Source organism: Bombina bombina, chromosome 1 (assembly GCF_027579735.1).
Source record: "Bombina bombina isolate aBomBom1 chromosome 1, aBomBom1.pri, whole genome shotgun sequence".
NCBI lineage: Eukaryota > Metazoa > Chordata > Amphibia > Anura > Bombinatoridae > Bombina > Bombina bombina.
The window spans coordinates 751198495-751216960 of record NC_069499.1 but is presented as its reverse complement, the minus strand read 5'-3'; the positions used below and the strand labels follow the sequence as shown (position 1 = coordinate 751216960).

At 42.3% G+C, this 18466-nt stretch overlaps 1 protein-coding gene across 1 annotated transcript in view; it reads right to left on the bottom strand.

Moving 5' to 3' along the window:
- Positions 1-18466, bottom strand: part of LOC128645942 (cullin-4B) — a gene marked incomplete in the record, with an annotated part of 284976 nt that overhangs the window by 244371 nt on the left and 22139 nt on the right. The window contains 3 exon segments of the mRNA XM_053699285.1: positions 5037-5106; positions 7173-7276; positions 8721-8836. Of these exon segments, the coding sequence (XP_053555260.1) occupies positions 5037-5106; positions 7173-7276; positions 8721-8836 (290 nt within the window).

Sequence of the window (18466 nt, the reverse complement as noted above, 5' to 3'; positions counted from 1 at the left end):
TGCCAAAATGGGAGGGCACCAGGCCTGAAAACCACTAACCAAAAAAAACAAAACAAAAAAAAAAAAAACGCTTCAACCGAAGCCAAGAAAACAGGAAGTGAAAAAGGCCCCAAGGACACTGACCAGACAGTCCAGAAGCCGAGCTAGAGACCACAACTCAGACTCAACTGAGCCAACAGTCTTCCGGGAGACACCGTCGCCCAACAGTTGATCTCCCACCATACACCCTTTACTAGCGAAGGGAACCTCAGCCGAACTCCCAAAGGAACAAGGCAAGGAACCAAATGGAAACCGAAGGTTACCATAAACTCCATTAAAAGGAGAACCCTCAAATTAAACTAAGCTAACAAGACCCAAATGGGTCCTGGCAACAATAGGAGACAACACCTTATACAAATAGAAATCACAAGGTTTACAACCAGGTAGCAGAACAGAGAAGGTTCTCACAACATCCTGCAAAGGATTGGAACAGCTAGCTCACGATCAAGGCGCAGACAGCTGCAGCGGGTTTCAAAAGAGCAACCCTCACTTGCCAGACAGCAAGTCAAACAGCGCCTAGGGACAACTGAAAACAGAGACCAAACATCCTCCGAGCTCAGAACACTGAATAATTCAGGCAACTTACATGTAGCAGACCCAGAACACTGAAGAATTCAGGCAAAATTACATGTAGCAGACCCAGGCGAAGGTAAATACCAGAGTCAAGGACACGCAGCTATCCTCATGATGACACAGAAATACTTGCAAGAAGTGGCAACCAAAATGTAGAGTGCTAAACCTCCACTACAGAAGGCACACTCTAAGCAACCGAAAAGCCAGACCTACACATAGGTCTTGAAAATAAAAGGAGAGCCCAGAACTTTAACAAGGACCAATGCACCCTCAAGATCCAAGAAGAACAGATCTCAGTACCTACCTCCAGCCAGGCCAACTCAAGCATCGGCAGTTCCAAAACCAGGGAACCAGAAAACCCCAATTCAAACAACGAGTGGAAGATGGTACAGCCATTACAACAGAGCTCGGATTCCAACCCGAACACCACATGGAGACCGTCGATAAGGCCGTAGACCTAGAGATCTAGCTAAGGCCCAACATAGACTCAAGGCGGAGCCAGACACTCTACAGATGGACAGAACAACCCAGAGAGCGTACTTCTCTCCAAAATAGGTTAACCCGTCTGTCCCAACCTCCTGAAGACAGGAGAAGCTCTTAAGATAGGGCCCACACTTCAGAAAGAAGGATATAAGCCCCCTAACAAAAGGGGCCAGAAAAAGGGCCAGAAGGACAGAGCCCCTGCCCCCAGGACACAGCCAGAAGCTGAACTGAGAGAACACATCTCTAATGCCCTAATCTGGAAGGAATCCCCTGAATATTTTAACTTGCTAGCACCAGACAAGGTGTCATAGCTGCAGTGGTTTTTGCTAGCAGAGCAGCGAAGCCATCACACTAGATCAGCAAGCCGACCAAGGGGCATCGGCACCCAGAAAACCCTGCCAAATCTAATGGTACTCATTTATCGACCTCTGTAGGAAGAAGGGCTGAGACGGCCCTGTCGTGATCTGAACCTGTGACCTTGCATCTGTTAAACAGGTCTTTTTTGTAGTCAGGGCATGTACAAACTAAGCTACCTCACCAGCCGGAACTAGTTCAACTAGCCCAACCGTAGGACACAGCCCAAGATTCCTGGAATTGGGGAACCCGGTACCAGCTCTAGATCCTAACAGTCCGGTACAACCCGCAATGGGATCCACAAAGGAAGCGCTGAGTGAGAACCTCAGCCACCAGAAGAACCAGAGCGAGAAGGTCAGAGCCCCCCAAAACTAGAACCCGGAAACTGAAATCCCCCGATATAAAAACCAGACCCCTGGGAGATAACCATACAAAGTCCAAAGTAAATTGGACAACGAGAAAAACTTGCAAGTCCCGCCAAAAGATGAGACCACCCCTTGCCAGAGTCCAACGCTCCAAGGAGCCAAGGACTCAAAGACAGAAACAAGGTCACTAGAAAACAAGGGGATACCTCGAGGACAAAGTCACTCGAACAGAGGCTAGTCTCCACATCCCCCCCCTAAAATCAGAGGTGAAGATGAAGGATGCAGAGCATCCCCCAGCTCCAGGGAAGAAACCCTAAACAGAGCTTGAGGGGACCACACTGCCCATGTCCCTACAAAGGAACCAACTCCTGAAGAGAACCAGGTCTCAGAGGAACAGACAAAGTCCGAAAGGTTTAAAGAAGAGAACCACAGCAGGAATAAGTCCAAGGACAATTCCAGAGCCGTAGAAGGCCAAACCACCCAAAACTGCGGTAAGGAGGCGTAAACCCCCAATCCTCCCAAGAGAGGAAAGAACTCTAGGCCTCGAAGAAATTGGAGTAAAAAAAAAAAAAAAGTGATGCAGCAGAACTCCACTGACCCGGTCAGATTAAAGGCTGAATAAGGACACAATCCTTCCTGCCATACAAATCCTTTTAGAGAGCTTAGCTGAACTTATAAAGAAACACACAAATAATTGTGAGCACTCGGCGCCCCACCAGATCAGCCAGGCAGAACAGGCGTCACATGTCTGAATAAGCCACAGGACAGAAGATCTGAATCCCAGCAGGACCAGCCGCAGCTGGGGTCATAACTGTCAAGCTGCCTAAATCCTTCCTCAAAGGGGAAGGCAAAACAGAAAAACATAGGACTAACGTGTCCCTTTAACTTCCGAAGAAGCAACCAGAGAGAATATATCCCAGAAGTTTCCAAAGGTAACACATAATCAAAAATAAAAGGCATCCTAACCGGATAAAAGAAAATATAAGGCATCCCGTATGTTAACGCCCAGGAAGAAAACAGGCATACCCGCAGGACCAGCCAAACGGAACCCTGATCTTCCAACAAAAAACTGGGACCTCAATAAGACCTCAATAAGCAGACAGTTTGGAGATTACGTCATCCCCTCATGTCTAATGAGATGAGCCATTCGAAGTAGAATACTGCGGATTCCTGTATCCGTTAAGGATAGGATCCTTTAATAACTCAAAAATGATTCTGAGTAAAACGCGAAGACGCGCTATTCTGTAACGAAAGGCACAACACTCAGGAACAGCTGCACCCGCAGGGAACTGTATAGGCCCACCCAAGGCCGGTAAACCCGGGACAAAATCGGGCACGAGCACAAATAAACGTCTAGACTTTGCAGGCGCATAATCGCCAAAAATATGGGAAAGCAAAAATGAGCTGGGGGGGGGGGGAGGGACAAGCCGCCCTGTAAGGACGGATAAACATAATCTGGGTTACCTGCATGTGTAGTAGTCAGGAGCAGTATGTTCTAGGCAAGAGCCCAGTTAACACTACACATAAGCAGATTGAATCACATAACAAACATGATTAAACCCCCCCCTGTTCGATAATCTCCCTAGGGAGACCTTAACCCTCGATTCCAAGATACCAAAGGAGCCTCACTGAGGACCTATAAATATACTTAATAAGTCCCGCAAGATAGTTCCTTACGGGAAACAGGGTTATAGTACATTCTGATGAAGTAAAATGAAATGATCTTACCGGAATCTACACCGTGGAACAGGAATAAGGCCCTTCAAGTGTGACGAATAGTAGCAGCACCTCCGCCATTGACTTAAGAGAAGAAAGCAGGCAGCAAAGCGAAGTTAGACAACGCAGATTGCTAGTGGAGCTGTTAATATGAGTCGGGATGGTTTCACAGAAAGACTCTCCCTGCATCTACGGACTAACTTTCATCCAGGCCCCCACTGAGAGACTGATAGGATTACTTTAAACTCCCGTCCCATGTCTAAGAGTACTACCCTCCATAAGAGACGAAAACAAACTTCTGACACTTCTCTGCCAACCTCCTGGGACGAAAAGCAAAGAATGACTGGGGGATGAGGGAAGTGGGAGGAGTATTTAAGCCTTTGGCTGGAGTGTCTTTGCCTCCTCCTGGTGGCCAGGTTCTTATTTCCCAAAAGTAATGAATGCAGCTGTGGACTCTTTCCATTTAGGAAGAGAATAAGCAAAACTATCCATTTAAAAAAACAAAAAAACTGTATGGGATATATAAATGGATCATCTACAAAACATTTATGCAAAGAAAAATCTAGTGTATAGTGTCCCTTTAAACATTTTATAGAACAGGATATCGGATTTATGAAATGTCAATGTAAACCTTAAAGAGATAGTAAACATATTTAATTACGCCTAATTTCCAACTTTCCAATATACTTTCATTATTTTGCCCTATTTTCATGTAATTTAGCGATGAAAATTGTGTATTTTCTAACTGTCAGAGTTGGAAATGCATTTTGCTGTAACCCTGTAATATATTTGCACTAAATTAACTAACAAGTAAGAACTGTAAAACAATTAACTTTATACTAACATAATGAGCGTAACTAGCCTGGTCCGGCGCAGAATCAAGCCCAGATTGACTCCAAATAAAGCAAATGGTACGAGTCATTTAAAAAACAACTGTGGCAAATGATTCCAGTTTGTTTTAAAAATGTTTAGACTTGGCTACTATGCCATTGTATAGCAAGACAACAGAAATGCCTGGTATTTTCAAGGTGTTTATTGATCTTTTAACACATCATTAGTAAACTACAGCTCTCACTGCAAAGTATTATAACATCTACAGAAAACAGGATTAAAAAAAAAAAACACACACACAAGTACAAATTCTAAAAAAAAAATAACAGATAGTGTAAAGAAAATTGAACATTTTATTCCCTCCTGTGTTTTGGTAGCATTCCCTTTATCAGTCCTACTTTTTCCAGTTGGACAAATTAAACACAACTAGAACTTAGTAACTTGACAGATCAGCTAAATAGAAGTGACATTTGTTTCCAACAGTTGTAAGAAATTTGGTATAAATTAAAGTGAATGTAAAGTTTCACGAATGAAAGCCCTGTTTTTAAAAATACTATTAAAAACAGGGCTTTTATTTGTGAAACTTTACATTCACTTTAAAACTAACTATACAAATGTATATCCCTGAAAATATCTTAAGAATACATGAACTTTAATAATAAAACTTCTGTTTACCATTTGCCTGCAGTGATCCTGCCAGCATTTATCAATTTTCTTAAGAAAAAGAACACTATCCAAAGAATCTGTAATTTGTGTGTTAAGGAAAACTTAAAATGTATCGGACTTCAATCTACATAAGATTTTTTTTTTTTACAATCTAATTAATAGACAAAGCTACAGCCTAAACTACTGGACCAATCTTAATTAGACCTATAACTACACAATTTTTTTTATTTATTTTTTTAAATAGTGCGTATATTTGGTAAAATTTCACTAAGCTCATCCGTAGGTGTAAATTCTGGATGGCATATTTGTTCATGCACATGCAGTAGAAAACATGCAAAAGCCTTGATTGACATACTACATCCAGATGTATATTTCTTATACCATACGGTCATAACTTTGAAGAGAGATCATGTCTGTTTTGGACTACCAAATGGAGCCCACACCCCAAAACAAACAAAAAACACAGCCAACTCTCTATAATCTAAAAACAAAAATTATTAATTACCCCCCCCAATAAAATCACACTACTGGTTTCATTTTCTACAATCCCAAATATAAACAACAAACCATGAAAAGGGGTTATTAACAAAATTTCAATACACTGGTTTTGTACTGATCCTTGCCAAAGGTTCCATCTGGTGGCTGAAATATTGCACATAGATTGATTCCATTAAATTGTCTAAGCCACTGGTTTTCAAACATGTCCTCAGGCATCACCAACAGGCCAGCTTTTCGGGATTACTTTGGATGAGAGCAGTTAAAATAACCATATGTTTACTAATCATCTGATTTCACCCGTGCTCCAGTGAAGATTTCCCCAAAATGTGGTCTATTAGGGAGGCCTGAGGACAGGTTTAAAACCAGTGGTGTAAGCTAAAAAAGTGAATTTGTGCCATTTGAAGAGGAATCTGCATAGACTGGCTTAGGACCAATCTTGATGTACAAAGGTTTTCTGAGTAAATATATACAGGAGTGATAAAGTATCAATATGGTGTACATGTCAGGAGAAAAAAAAGTTACTAGCCTAATCAAACTTGGATAGTCAATTTCTTATTAGTCGAAGATTAGTGTTTTTCCCCAAAGTGGGGGTGGGAGGGGTTAAAGTTTATGCAAACTGTTTAGTTGCACACAAATAGATACAGCATACCTGTGAGCAAATCTCAGCTGTCTAAGATGAATTAATGGTCCAATTTGTTTTATGACTTTACAAAATGAAAAAGCTGACACTTTCAGAGATACTGAATAGCTTGAGGGACAAAGCATATAACGTGTATGGAAAGTACTCAAATACTACTTGCCAGTCTAGTACATTTATAAAACCAATTAAAAAAATGCTCAGGAAAATGAGGCATTCTGATTTTATTAATAATATAAATCCTATAATGTACTAATCCTTAATAAAGTAAGCCATTTTGTAAAGTTGTGTTTTCATAGTTAAATTTGGACCTCTATATCCAAGGGGTGGGTGTTACTGGTGAAATCTTCTAGTGATACATACGGAAAGGAGCAGACAACTAATTGTAACATATATTTGACCAGTATAAAGGAAAACACTATTTTGCATTCTTACATGTTTCAATTACAGTACCATGAAAAGGTTTGTTCAAACAAACAATAAGTAGAATCCTGCTTCTTAAAGTGATGGTAAATTCTAGCGTTTTTAAAACGCTCTGATTTACCATCACTAAAAATAAACTGTAGTTTCAGTTATTAAAAGAAGAGTGCTAAACTCATCCTTTTTGTGCCGCGGCAGCTCTCCAAAGTCAAGGGCTCTGGCCACCCACGCCCCAGTGCTCGTCTTCAAAGAGATACAATTTACACCTCTAAGCCAATAAGCCGTGTGCGGCATCCTAGCACGGCTATTGGTTTAGAGGTGGAAACGTCAACTCATTGGTAAAGAACGATGTGCCGTGGGTTGACGCAGCACAAAAAAGGGGAGTTTAGCATGCTGTTTTAATAACTGATGACTAATACTACAGTTTATTTTTAGTGATGGTAAATCCTAACTTTTTTAACTTCTGGTTTACCATCACTTGAAATGTACTCAGGATTCAAATTCTTACAATCCAAAGGCACCAAGCATGACACATTAAGGGAATTCGGGCACTTCCTTAATAAGGAAGTAGGGTACAATTGAAAGGATATTCTCTGAATTGATGAATCTGTGCTTTAATATGGTCTTCACAAATCTGCCTCAACTGTTTGTAAAGATTTGCTGATATCTTGTAAGAGCAAAGATTTTCCACAGCCTAAGGGAAAGAAAACAAAACAAAAAGAGAAATAAAACAAATATTTCAAAATGTCATCTAGTTCATTATGGAAGCCAGACAAACTATTTCATACCACATTCTATCACTCAATAAGATTTGATATTAAATAATAAAAAAAATTTTTGATAAGAGTAAAAAAGGAACAGTTGTAAGATTTAGAATGTTATTATTAAAGGGACATGATAGCCAAATGTTGAAGCATATGAAAGTGATGCAGCATAGCTGTGAAATGCTGACTAGAAAATATTACTTGATCATCTATATAAAAAAGGAAGAAATTTTACCTCAAAATTTCCTCAGTAGCCATATCTCATTTTAAAGGGACTTTAAGCACCCAATTGAGATGCTAGTCCCAGGACTTGAAAGGGAGCGTTATTTCCCTATTAAGTTTAAGCAAGTTAAAGTGAAAGTAAACTTACCCTAATGTCAATCCAGGATATCATTCCTTTTAAAAAATAAATATGAGTTTCATTCATCATTCTTTATAAATAACATTATAAATCAAGTTATCGCTGTTATTAATTCATTTGTGAATGTTCACAAATGCAACCCATTTTTTTTTTTTTTTTTTTTGGCTGTTGATCACGTTGGCTGAATCAGCCAACTGAAATTCTGGCCGTTAGGCGGCCGTCAGTGCACGTCATCAGCTCACTCTATCCTGTGCGCAAGCGCCATTGTTTTAAGCTTCTTCTCGGCATCTACGCGCGCTCACGTTTTGCGCATGCGTATTCTCAATATCTCTGAATACCCATTAGACGTTTAGAATTTAATTTAACGCATGCGCGGTTGGGATAGGGTTTGTAATATGCGCGTGCGCAGAAGACAGTGAGATCACTGAATGTTGCATGCGCTGTTTCACGTAGCCTAGTGAACGCGCTTTAGGCATACGTAGAAAGCGGGTGGGACCGCTCTATACGTCAAAGACAAGGAAAGGAGGAAAAGGTATGTGGGAGGAGTCGCGCATCGCAACGGTAGGGAGTTAGAAATATAGATAATGCAGAAATAAAATTAAAAAATCAGCCAAAAAGTTAGCGATTAAGTTGGGGTAATAGTAAAATATGTTTTCATGTCTTGATGGTATTGAAAATTTACCTTCACTTTAACTATGAAATCTCACCAGTTTCAGTGAAATCTCATGAGATCACAGCAGAGCAAAAGCCTGACCTCAGCACTGCTGATTTGATATTTTTTTCAACTTGCAGCTGGACAGTAGCTGAAGTATAACTGTTCACAGAGCACTTACTCTGGGGGAGCTGAAGAACGTTTGAGGTAATATTTCTACCTTTTTTACATAAGAGATGTTCAGGTAAAAATTTTCTTGTCAGCTTTTTACAGTTCTGCTGCATCACTTTCAAGTGATTTAGAATATGGTTATGTCCCTTTAATACACATAAAACGGGGCCAAGACTGAAAAGATACTGACCTGGTATAATTCCTCTAAATTGTATTTTATTGAAGTGCTATTTTGGATTGCTTCCACGGCTCCTTTCAGTTTTTGCCAAGTTTCATCTGTGTAATTTTCAGGCAACTTGGGTTTATCTATAAATACACTCAACATGTTAAAAAAAAAAAAAAAAAAAGTACACTCTCTTGCAAGCTTAAAAACATAATTTATGCTTACCTGATAAATTCCTTTCTTCTGTTGTGTGATCAGTCCACGGGTCATCATTACTTCTGGGATATAACTCCTCCCCAACAGGAAATGCAAGAGGATTCACCCAGCAGAGCTGCATATAGCTCCTCCCCTCTACGTCAGTCCCAGTCATTCGACCAAGAATCAACGAGAAAGGAGTAACCAAGGGTGAAGTGGTGACTGGAGTATAATTTAAAAGATATTTACCGGCCTTAAAACAGGGCGGGCCGTGGACTGATCACACAACAGAAGAAAGGAATTTATCAGGTAAGCATAAATTATGTTTTCTTCTGTTATGTGTGATCAGTCCACGGGTCATCATTACTTCTGGGATACCAATACCAAAGCAAAAGTACACGGATGACGGGAGGGATAGGCAGGCTCATTATACAGAAGGAACCACTGCCTGAAGAACCTTTCTCCCAAAAATAGCCTCCGAAGAAGCAAAAGTGTCAAATTTGTAAAATTTGGAAAAAGTATGAAGCGAAGACCAAGTTGCAGCCTTGCAAATCTGTTCAACAGAGGCCTCATTCTTAAAGGCCCAAGTGGAAGCCACAGCTCTAGTGGAGTGAGCTGTAATTCTTTCAGGAGGCTGCTGTCCAGCAGTCTCATAGGCTAAACGTATTATGCTACGAAGCCAAAAAGAGAGAGAGGTAGCAGAAGCTTTTTGACCTCTCCTCTGTCCAGAATAAACGACAAACAGGGAAGAAGTTTGGCGAAAATCTTTAGTTGCCTGCAAGTAGAACTTGAGGGCACGAACTACATCCAGATTGTGTAGAAGACGTTCCTTCTTTGAAGAAGGATTTGGACACAAGGATGGAACAACAATCTCTTGATTGATATTCCTGTTAGTGACTACCTTAGGTAAGAACCCAGGTTTAGTACGCAGAACTACCTTGTCTGAGTGAAAAATCAGATAAGGAGAATCACAATGTAAGGCTGATAACTCAGAGACTCTTCGAGCCGAGGAAATAGCCATTAAAAACAGAACTTTCCAAGATAACAATTTTATATCAATGGAATGAAGGGGTTCAAACGGAACACCCTGTAAAACGTTAAGAACTAAGTTTAAACTCCATGGCGGAGCAACAGCTTTAAACACAGGCTTGATCCTAGCTAAAGCCTGACAAAAGGCCTGGACGTCTGGATTTTCTGACAGACGCCTGTGTAACAAGATGGACAGAGCTGAAATCTGTCCCTTTAATGAACTAGCTGATAAACCCTTTTCTAAACCTTCTTGTAGAAAGGACAATATCCTAGCGATCCTAACCTTACTCCAGGAGTAACCTTTGGATTCGCACCAGTATAGGTATTTACGCCATATTTTATGGTAAATCCTTCTGGTAACAGGCTTCCTAGCCTGTATCAGGGTATCAATAACCGACTCAGAAAAACCACGTTTTGATAAAATCAAGCGTTCAATTTCCAAGCAGTCAGCTTCAGAGAAGTTAGATTTTGATGTTTGAATGGACCCTGTATCAGAAGGTCCTGTCTTAGAGGTAGAGACCAAGGCGGACAGGATGACATGTCCACTAGATCTGCATACCAAGTCCTGCGTGGCCATGCAGGCGCTATTAGAATCACTGATGCTCTCTCCTGTTTGATTTTGGCAATCAATCGAGGAAGCAGCGGGAAGGATGGAAACACATAAGCCATCCCGAAGTTCCAAGGTGCTGTCAAAGCATCTATCAGAACCGCTCCCGGATCCCTGGATCTGGACCCGTAGAGAGGAAGTTTGGCGTTCTGGCGAGACGCCATGAGATCTATCTCTGGTTTGCCCCAACGTCGAAGTATTTGGGCAAAGACCTCCGGATGAAGTTCCCACTCCCCCGGATGAAAAGTCTGGCGACTCAAGAAATCCGCCTCCCAGTTCTCCACTCCCGGGATGTGGATTGCTGACAGGTGGCAAGAGTGAGACTCTGCCCAGCGAATTATCTTTGATACTTCCATCATTGCTAGGGAGCTTCTTGTCCCTCCCTGATGGTTGATGTAAGCTACAGTCGTGATGTTGTCCGACTGAAACCTGATGAACCCCCGAGTTGTTAATTGGGGCCAAGCCAGAAGGGCATTGAGAACTGCTCTCAATTCCAGGATGTTTATTGGAAGGAGACTCTCCTCCTGATTCCATAGTCCCTGAGCCTTCAGAGAATTCCAGACAGCGCCCCAACCTAGTAGGCTGGCGTCTGTTGTTACAATTGTCCAGTCTGGCCTGCTGAATGGCATCCCCCTGGACAGGTGTGGCCGATAAAGCCACCATAGAAGAGAATTTCTGGTCTCTTGATTCAGATTCAGAGTAGGGGACAAATCTGAGTAATCCCCATTCCACTGACTTAGCATGCACAATTGCAGCGGTCTGAGGTGTAGGCGTGCAAAAGGTACTATGTCCATTGCCGCTACCATTAAGCCGATCACCTCCATGCATTGAGCTACTGACGGGTGTTGAATGGAATGAAGGACACGGCATGCATTTTGAAGCTTTGTTAACCTGTCTTCTGTCAGGTAAATCTTCATTTCTACAGAATCTATAAGAGTCCCCAAGAATGGAACTCTTGTGAGAGGAAAAAGAGAACTCTTCTTTTCGTTCACTTTCCATCCATGCGACCTTAGAAATGCCAGAACTAACTCTGTATGAGACTTGGCAGTTTGAAAGCTTGAAGCTTGTATTAGAATGTCGTCTAGGTACGGAGCTACCGAAATCCCTCGCGGTCTTAGTACCGCCAGAAGGGCACCCAGAACCTTTGTGAAGATTCTTGGAGCCGTAGCCAATCCGAATGGAAGAGCTACAAACTGGTAGTGCCTGTCTAAGAAGGCAAACCTTAGATACCGGTGATGATCTTTGTGAATCGGTATGTGAAGGTAAGCATCTTTTAAATCCACTGTGGTCATGTACTGACCCTTTTGGATCATGGGTAAGATTGTCCGAATAGTTTCCATTTTGAACGATGGAACTCTTAGGAATTTGTTTAGAATCTTTAAATCTAAGATTGGCCTGAAAGTTCCCTCTTTTTTGGGAACCACAAACAGGTTTGAGTAGAACCCTTGTCCTTGTTCCGACCGCGGAACCGGATGGATCACTCCCATTAATAACAGATCTTGTACACAGCGTAGAAACGCTTCTTTCTTTATCTGGTTTGTTGACAACCTTGACAGATGAAATCTCCCTCTTGGGGGAGATAATTTGAAGTCTAGAAGGTATCCCTGAGATATGATCTCTAGCGCCCAGGGATCCTGAACATCTCTTGCCCAGGCCTGGGCGAAGAGAGAAAGTCTGCCCCCCACTAGATCCGGTCCCGGATCGGGGGCTCTCGGTTCATGCTGTCTTTGGGGCAGCAGCAGGTTTCCTGGCCTGCTTGCTCTTGTTCCAGGACTGGTTAGGCTTCCAGCCTTGCCTGTAACGAGCAACAGCTCCCTCCTGTTTTGGTGCAGTGGAGGTTGATGCTGCTCCTGTTTTGAAATTCCGAAAGGGACGAAAATTAGACTGTCTAGCCTTAGCTTTGGCTTTGTCTTGAGGTAGGGCGTGGCCCTTACCTCCTGTAATGTCAGCGATAATTTCTTTCAAACCGGGCCCAAATAAAGACTGCCCCTTGAAAGGTATATTAAGTAATTTGGACTTAGAAGTTACATCAGCTGACCAGGATTTTAGCCACAGCGCCCTACGTGCCTGTATGGCGAATCCTGAGTTCTTAGCCGTAAGTTTGGTTAAATGTACTACGGCCTCCGAAATGAATGAATTAGCTAGTTTAAGGACTCTAAGCCTGTCCGTAATGTCGTCTAGCGTAGATGAGCTAAGGTTCTCTTCCAGAGACTCAATCCAAAATGCTGCCGCAGCCGTAATCGGCGCGATACATGCAAGGGGTTGCAATATAAAACCTTGTTGAACAAACATTTTCTTAAGGTAACCCTCTAATTTTTTATCCATTGGATCTGAAAAAGCACAGCTATCCTCCACCGGGATAGTGGTACGCTTAGCTAAAGTAGAAACTGCTCCCTCCACCTTAGGGACCGTTTGCCATAAGTCCCGAGTGGTGGTGTCTATTGGAAACATCTTTCTAAATATTGGAGGGGGTGAGAACGGCACACCGGGTCTATCCCACTCCTTAGTAACAATTTCAGTTAGTCTCTTAGGTATAGGAAAAACGTCAGTACTCGCCGGTACCGCAAAGTATTTATCCAACCTACACAGTTTCTCTGGTATTGCAACGGTGTTACAATCATTGAGAGCTGCTAAGACCTCCCCTAGTAATACACGGAGGTTCTCCAATTTAAATTTAAAATTTGAAATATCTGAATCCAATCTGTTTGGATCAGAACCGTCACCTACAGAATGAAGCTCTCCGTCCTCATGCTCTGCAAGCTGTGACGCAGTATCAGACATGGCCCTAGTATTGTCAGCGCACTCTGTTCTCACCCCAGAGTGATCACGCTTGCCTCTTAGTTCTGGTAATTTAGACAAAACTTCAGTCATAACAGTAGCCATATCTTGTAATGTTATCTGTAATGGCCGCCCAGATGTACTAGGCGCCATAATATCACGCACCTCCCGGGCGGGAGATGCAGGTACTGCCGCGTGAGGCGAGTTAGTCGGCATAACTCTCCCCTCGCTGTTTGGTGAAATTTGTTCAAATTGTACAGATTGACTTTTATTTAAAGTAGCATCAATACAGTTAGTACATAAATTTCTATTGGGCTCCACCTTGGCATTGGAACAAATGACACAGATATCTTCCTCTGAGTCAGACATGTTTAACACACTAGCAATAAACTTGCAACTTGGTTATAATCTTTTTTAGCAAAAAACGTACTGTGCCTCAAAGAGGTACTAAACGATTAAATGACAGTTGAAATAATGAACTGAAAAACAGTTATAGCATCAAACTTTAAAACAACACAACTTTTAGCAAAGGTTTGTTCCCATTAGAAAAATAACAATAATTAAATTTGACATAAAAATTACAGAGCAACGTTTTTATTCACAGTCAATATAAAATTCTCACAGCTCTGCTGAGAGAATCTACCTCCCTCCAAAGAAGTTTGAAGACCCCTGAGATCTGTCAGAGATGAACCGGATCATGCAGGAAATATAAGAGTAACTGACTGGAATTTTTTGATGCGTAGCAAAGAGCGCCAAAAACGGCCCCTCCTCCTCACACACAGCAGTGAAGAGAAACGAAACTGTCACAATTAAAACCAAACAACTGCCAAGTGGAAAATAATGCCCAAATATTTATTCACTCAGTACCTCAGAAATGTAAACGATTCTACATTCCAGCAAAAACGTTTAACATGATAAATACTTATTAAAAGGATTAGTGACTTTTAACAGAGTAGTTCCGGTGAAATACCATCCCCAGAATACTGAAGTGTATACATACATGTCATTATAACGGTATGGCAGGATTTTCTCATCAATTCCATTCAGAAAATAAAAACTGCTACATACCTCAATGCAGATTCATCTGCCCGCTGTCCCCTGATCTGAAGCTTTTACCTCCCTCAGATGGCCGAGAACAGCAATATGATCTTAACTACTCCGGTTAAAATCATAGTAAAAAACTCTGGTAGATTCTTCCTCAAACTCTGCCAGAGAAGTAATAACACGCTCCGGTGCTATTGTAAAATAACAAACTTTTGATTGAAGTCATAAAAACTAAGTATAATCACCATAGTCCTCTCACACATCCTATCTAGTCGTTGGGTGCAAGAGAATGACTGGGACTGACGTAGAGGGGAGGAGCTATATGCAGCTCTGCTGGGTGAATCCTCTTGCATTTCCTGTTGGGGAGGAGTTATATCCCAGAAGTAATGATGACCCGTGGACTGATCACACATAACAGAAGAAAGGGACACTAAACCCAAATTTTTTCATTCATGATTCAGATAGAGCATGCAATTTTAGGCAACTTTCTAATTACTCCTATTATAAATTTTTCTTCGTTCTCTTGCTATCTTTATTTAAAAAGCAGGAATGTGATGCATAGGAGCCGGCCCATTTTTGGTTGAGAACCTGGGTTATGCTTGCATATTGGTGGGTAAATATAAGTCTCCAATAAGCAAGCGCTATCCATGGTGCTGAACCTAAAATGGGCTGGCTGCTAAGATTTACATTCATGCTTTTAAAATAAAGATAGCAAGAGAACAAAGAAAATTTGACAATAGGAGTAAATTAGAAAGTTGATTAAAGTTTCATGCTCTATCTGAATCATGAAAGAAAAAATGTGGGTTCAGTGTCCCTTTAATACAACACATAGGGTAAAAGCAAAGAACTTTACATTAATACAAATTATGTTTATACCACCAATGTCTGGCATGACCCAAACAATTTGGATTACTCCACATACACTGCTGTATAAGGAGGTACCACACAATTTCATAGATGCCAATGTTTTAACAAAAATTGTTAACCTCTATAGAAAATGCAGTTACTCATATATACAAAAACCCATATTACATGTCAATTTGTAATCCAACAATAAATTAGACTCCTATGTATTCTCTTAGAGAAGTAAAATCTTCAGATTATTATTATCAGATAATTTGGATTTTGGTGACAAATTCCACTAGTGGATACTTTTATTTTGTATATATTTTTTTTAAATTTTATTTTTCTTAAAGTGAAGGTCAATTTTCATCAATGATTGCTCGGTTTTTAAAAATACTTTTAAAAACAGGGGCACTTTCATTGATGAAAATTAACATTGCACTGGATTTTAAGAAATACTTACCTTTTACACCTGCAAAGCAGGATTGACGATCCCCCTCCTTCCTGCTGTAGACCACAGCAATGACGAAACTGGCTTCCGCCAATCACAGCCAGGCATCACGAGCTGGACGCTCTGGGGTGCAAGCCATGAGCGGAGGAATCAATTTTTGTCATTTCTAACGTCAGTACAGAGGAACTGAGGCTGAGATCGGTGATCCTGTTTTGCAGAAGTAAAAGGTAAGTATTTCTTCAAATCCAGTGCAATGTAAATTTTAACCAATGAAAGTGCCCCTGTTTTTAAAAATATTATTTTTGTTCACTTGTTTTTATAGAAAAATGTATTGTTTTTCTGTTGGTTAGAATGAATAAATGTCAGACATAATATAACTTTGTTATTTGTTTGCTACACAGAGAAAAAAAGAATTAACACTTCAGCGCGTGTGTATTGGATGCAGTGTGTGCGCGTGGTGGATGCAGTGTGTGCGCGTGGTGGATGCAGTGTGTGCGCGTGGTGTGGTGGATGCAGTGTGTGCGCGTGTGGTGGATGCAGTGTGTGCGCGTGTGGTGGATGCAGTGTGTGCGCGTGTGGTGGATGCAGTGTGTGCGCGTGTGGTGGATGCAGTGTGTGTGTGTAGTGGATGCAGTGTGTGTGTGTGGTGGATGCAGTGTGTGCGCGTGTGGTGGATGCAGTGTGTGTGTGTAGTGGATGCAGTGTGTGCGCGTGTGGTGGATGCAGTGTGTGTGTGTAGTGGATGCAGTGTGTGTGTGTAGTGGATGCAGTGTGTGTGTGTAGTGGATGCAGTGTGTGTGTGTAGTGGATGCAGTGTGTGTGTGTAGTGGATGCAGTGTGTGTGTGTAGTGGATGCAGTGTGTGTGTGTGTGTGTGTGTAGTGGATGCAGTGTGTGTGTGTGTGTGTAGTGGATGCAGTGTGTGTGTGTAGTGGATGCAGTGTGTGTGTGGTGGATGCAGTGTGTGTGTGTGTGTGTGTGTGGTGGATGCAGTGTGTGTGTGTGTGTGTGTTGGATGCAGTGTGTGTGTGTGTGTGTGTGTGTGTGTGTGTGTGTGTGTGTTGGATGCAGTGTGTGTGTGTGTGGTGGATGCAGTGTGTGTGTGGTGGATGCAGTGTGTGTGTGTAGTGGATGCAGTGTGTGTGTTGGATGCAGTGTGTGTGTGTGTTGGATGCAGTGTGTGTGTGTGTGTTGGATGCAGTGTGTGTGTGTGTGTGGTGGATGCAGTGTGTGTGTGTGGTGGATGCAGTGTGTGTGTGTAGTGGATGCAGTGTGTGTGTGTAGTGGATGCAGTGTGTGTGTGTGTGTGTGTGTGTGGTGGATGCAGTGTGTGTGTGTGTGGTGGATGCAGTGTGTGTGTGTGTGTGTGGTGGATGCAGTGTGTGTGTGTGTGTGGTGGATGCAGTGTGTGTGTGTGTGTGTGGTGGATGCAGTGTGTGTGTGTGTGTGTGTGTGTGTGTTGGATGCAGTGTGTGTGTGTGTGTGTGTGTGTGTGTGTGTGTGTGTGGATGCAGTGTGTGTGTGTGTGTGTGTGTGTGTGTGGTGGATGCAGTGTGTGTGTGTGTGGTGGATGCAGTGTGTGTGTGTGGTGGATGCAGTGTGTGTGTGTGGTGGATGCAGTGTGTGTGTGTGTGGTGGATGCAGTGTGTGTGTGTGTGGTGGATGCAGTGTGTGTGTGTGGTGGATGCAGTGTGTGTGTGTGTGGTGGATGCAGTGTGTGTGTGTGTGTGTGGTGGATGCAGTGTGTGTGTGTGTGTGTGTGTGGTGGATGCAGTGTGTGTGTGTGTGGTGGATGCAGTGTGTGTGTGTGTGTGTGGTGGATGCAGTGTGTGTGTGTGTGTGTGTGTGGTGGATGCAGTGTGTGGTGGATGCAGTGTGTGTGGTGGATGCAGTGTGTGTGTGTGTGGTGGATGCAGTGTGTGTGTGTGTGGTGGATGCAGTGTGTGTGTGTGTGTGGTGGATGCAGTGTGTGTGGTGGATGCAGTGTGTGTGTGTGGTGGATGCAGTGTGTGTGTGTGGTGGATGCAGTGTGTGTGTGTGGTGGATGCAGTGTGTGTGTGTGGTGGATGCAGTGTGTGTGTGGTGGATGCAGTGTGTGTGTGTGTGTGGTGGATGCAGTGTGTGTGTGGTGGATGCAGTGTGTGTGTGGTGGATGCAGTGTAGGGCTGCAACAACTAATCGGTAAGATTGATCATAAAAATAGTTGTCAAAGAATGTAATTATCAATTAGGTGGTCAGCGATTAGTTGGTTATTGCACAGCACCAGCTGCTTCAATCCAATGAACTCCTGCACATGGTATTGTGCAAACATTTTTATTTATTATTATTTTTTCTATCCGATTAATCGGATAATTATTGTCCGATTAATCGGATAGAAAAAAAGATTAAAAAAATAAATAAATTAAAAAATTTTTGCACAATCTTAGTTGCAGTAGATCGTCAGATTAAAGCAGCTGGTGCTGTGCAACTGACCAACTAATCGCTGACCACCTAATTGATAATGAGATTTGTTGACAACTATTTTTATGATCAAAACTTACCGATTAGTTGTTGCAGCCCTAATGCAGTGTGTGTGGTGGATGCAGTGTGTGTGTGGTGGATGCAGTGTGTGTGTGGTGGGTGCAGTGTGTGTGTGGTGGGTGCAGTGTGTGTGTGTGTGTGTGTGTGTGTGGTGGATGCAGTGTGTGTGTGTGTGTGTGTGTGGTGGATGCAGTGTGTGTGTGTGTGTGTGTGTGGTGGATGCAGTGTGTGTGTGTGTGTGTGTGTGTGGTGGATGCAGTGTGTGTGTGTGTGTGTGTGGTGGATGCAGTGTGTGTGTGTGTGTGTG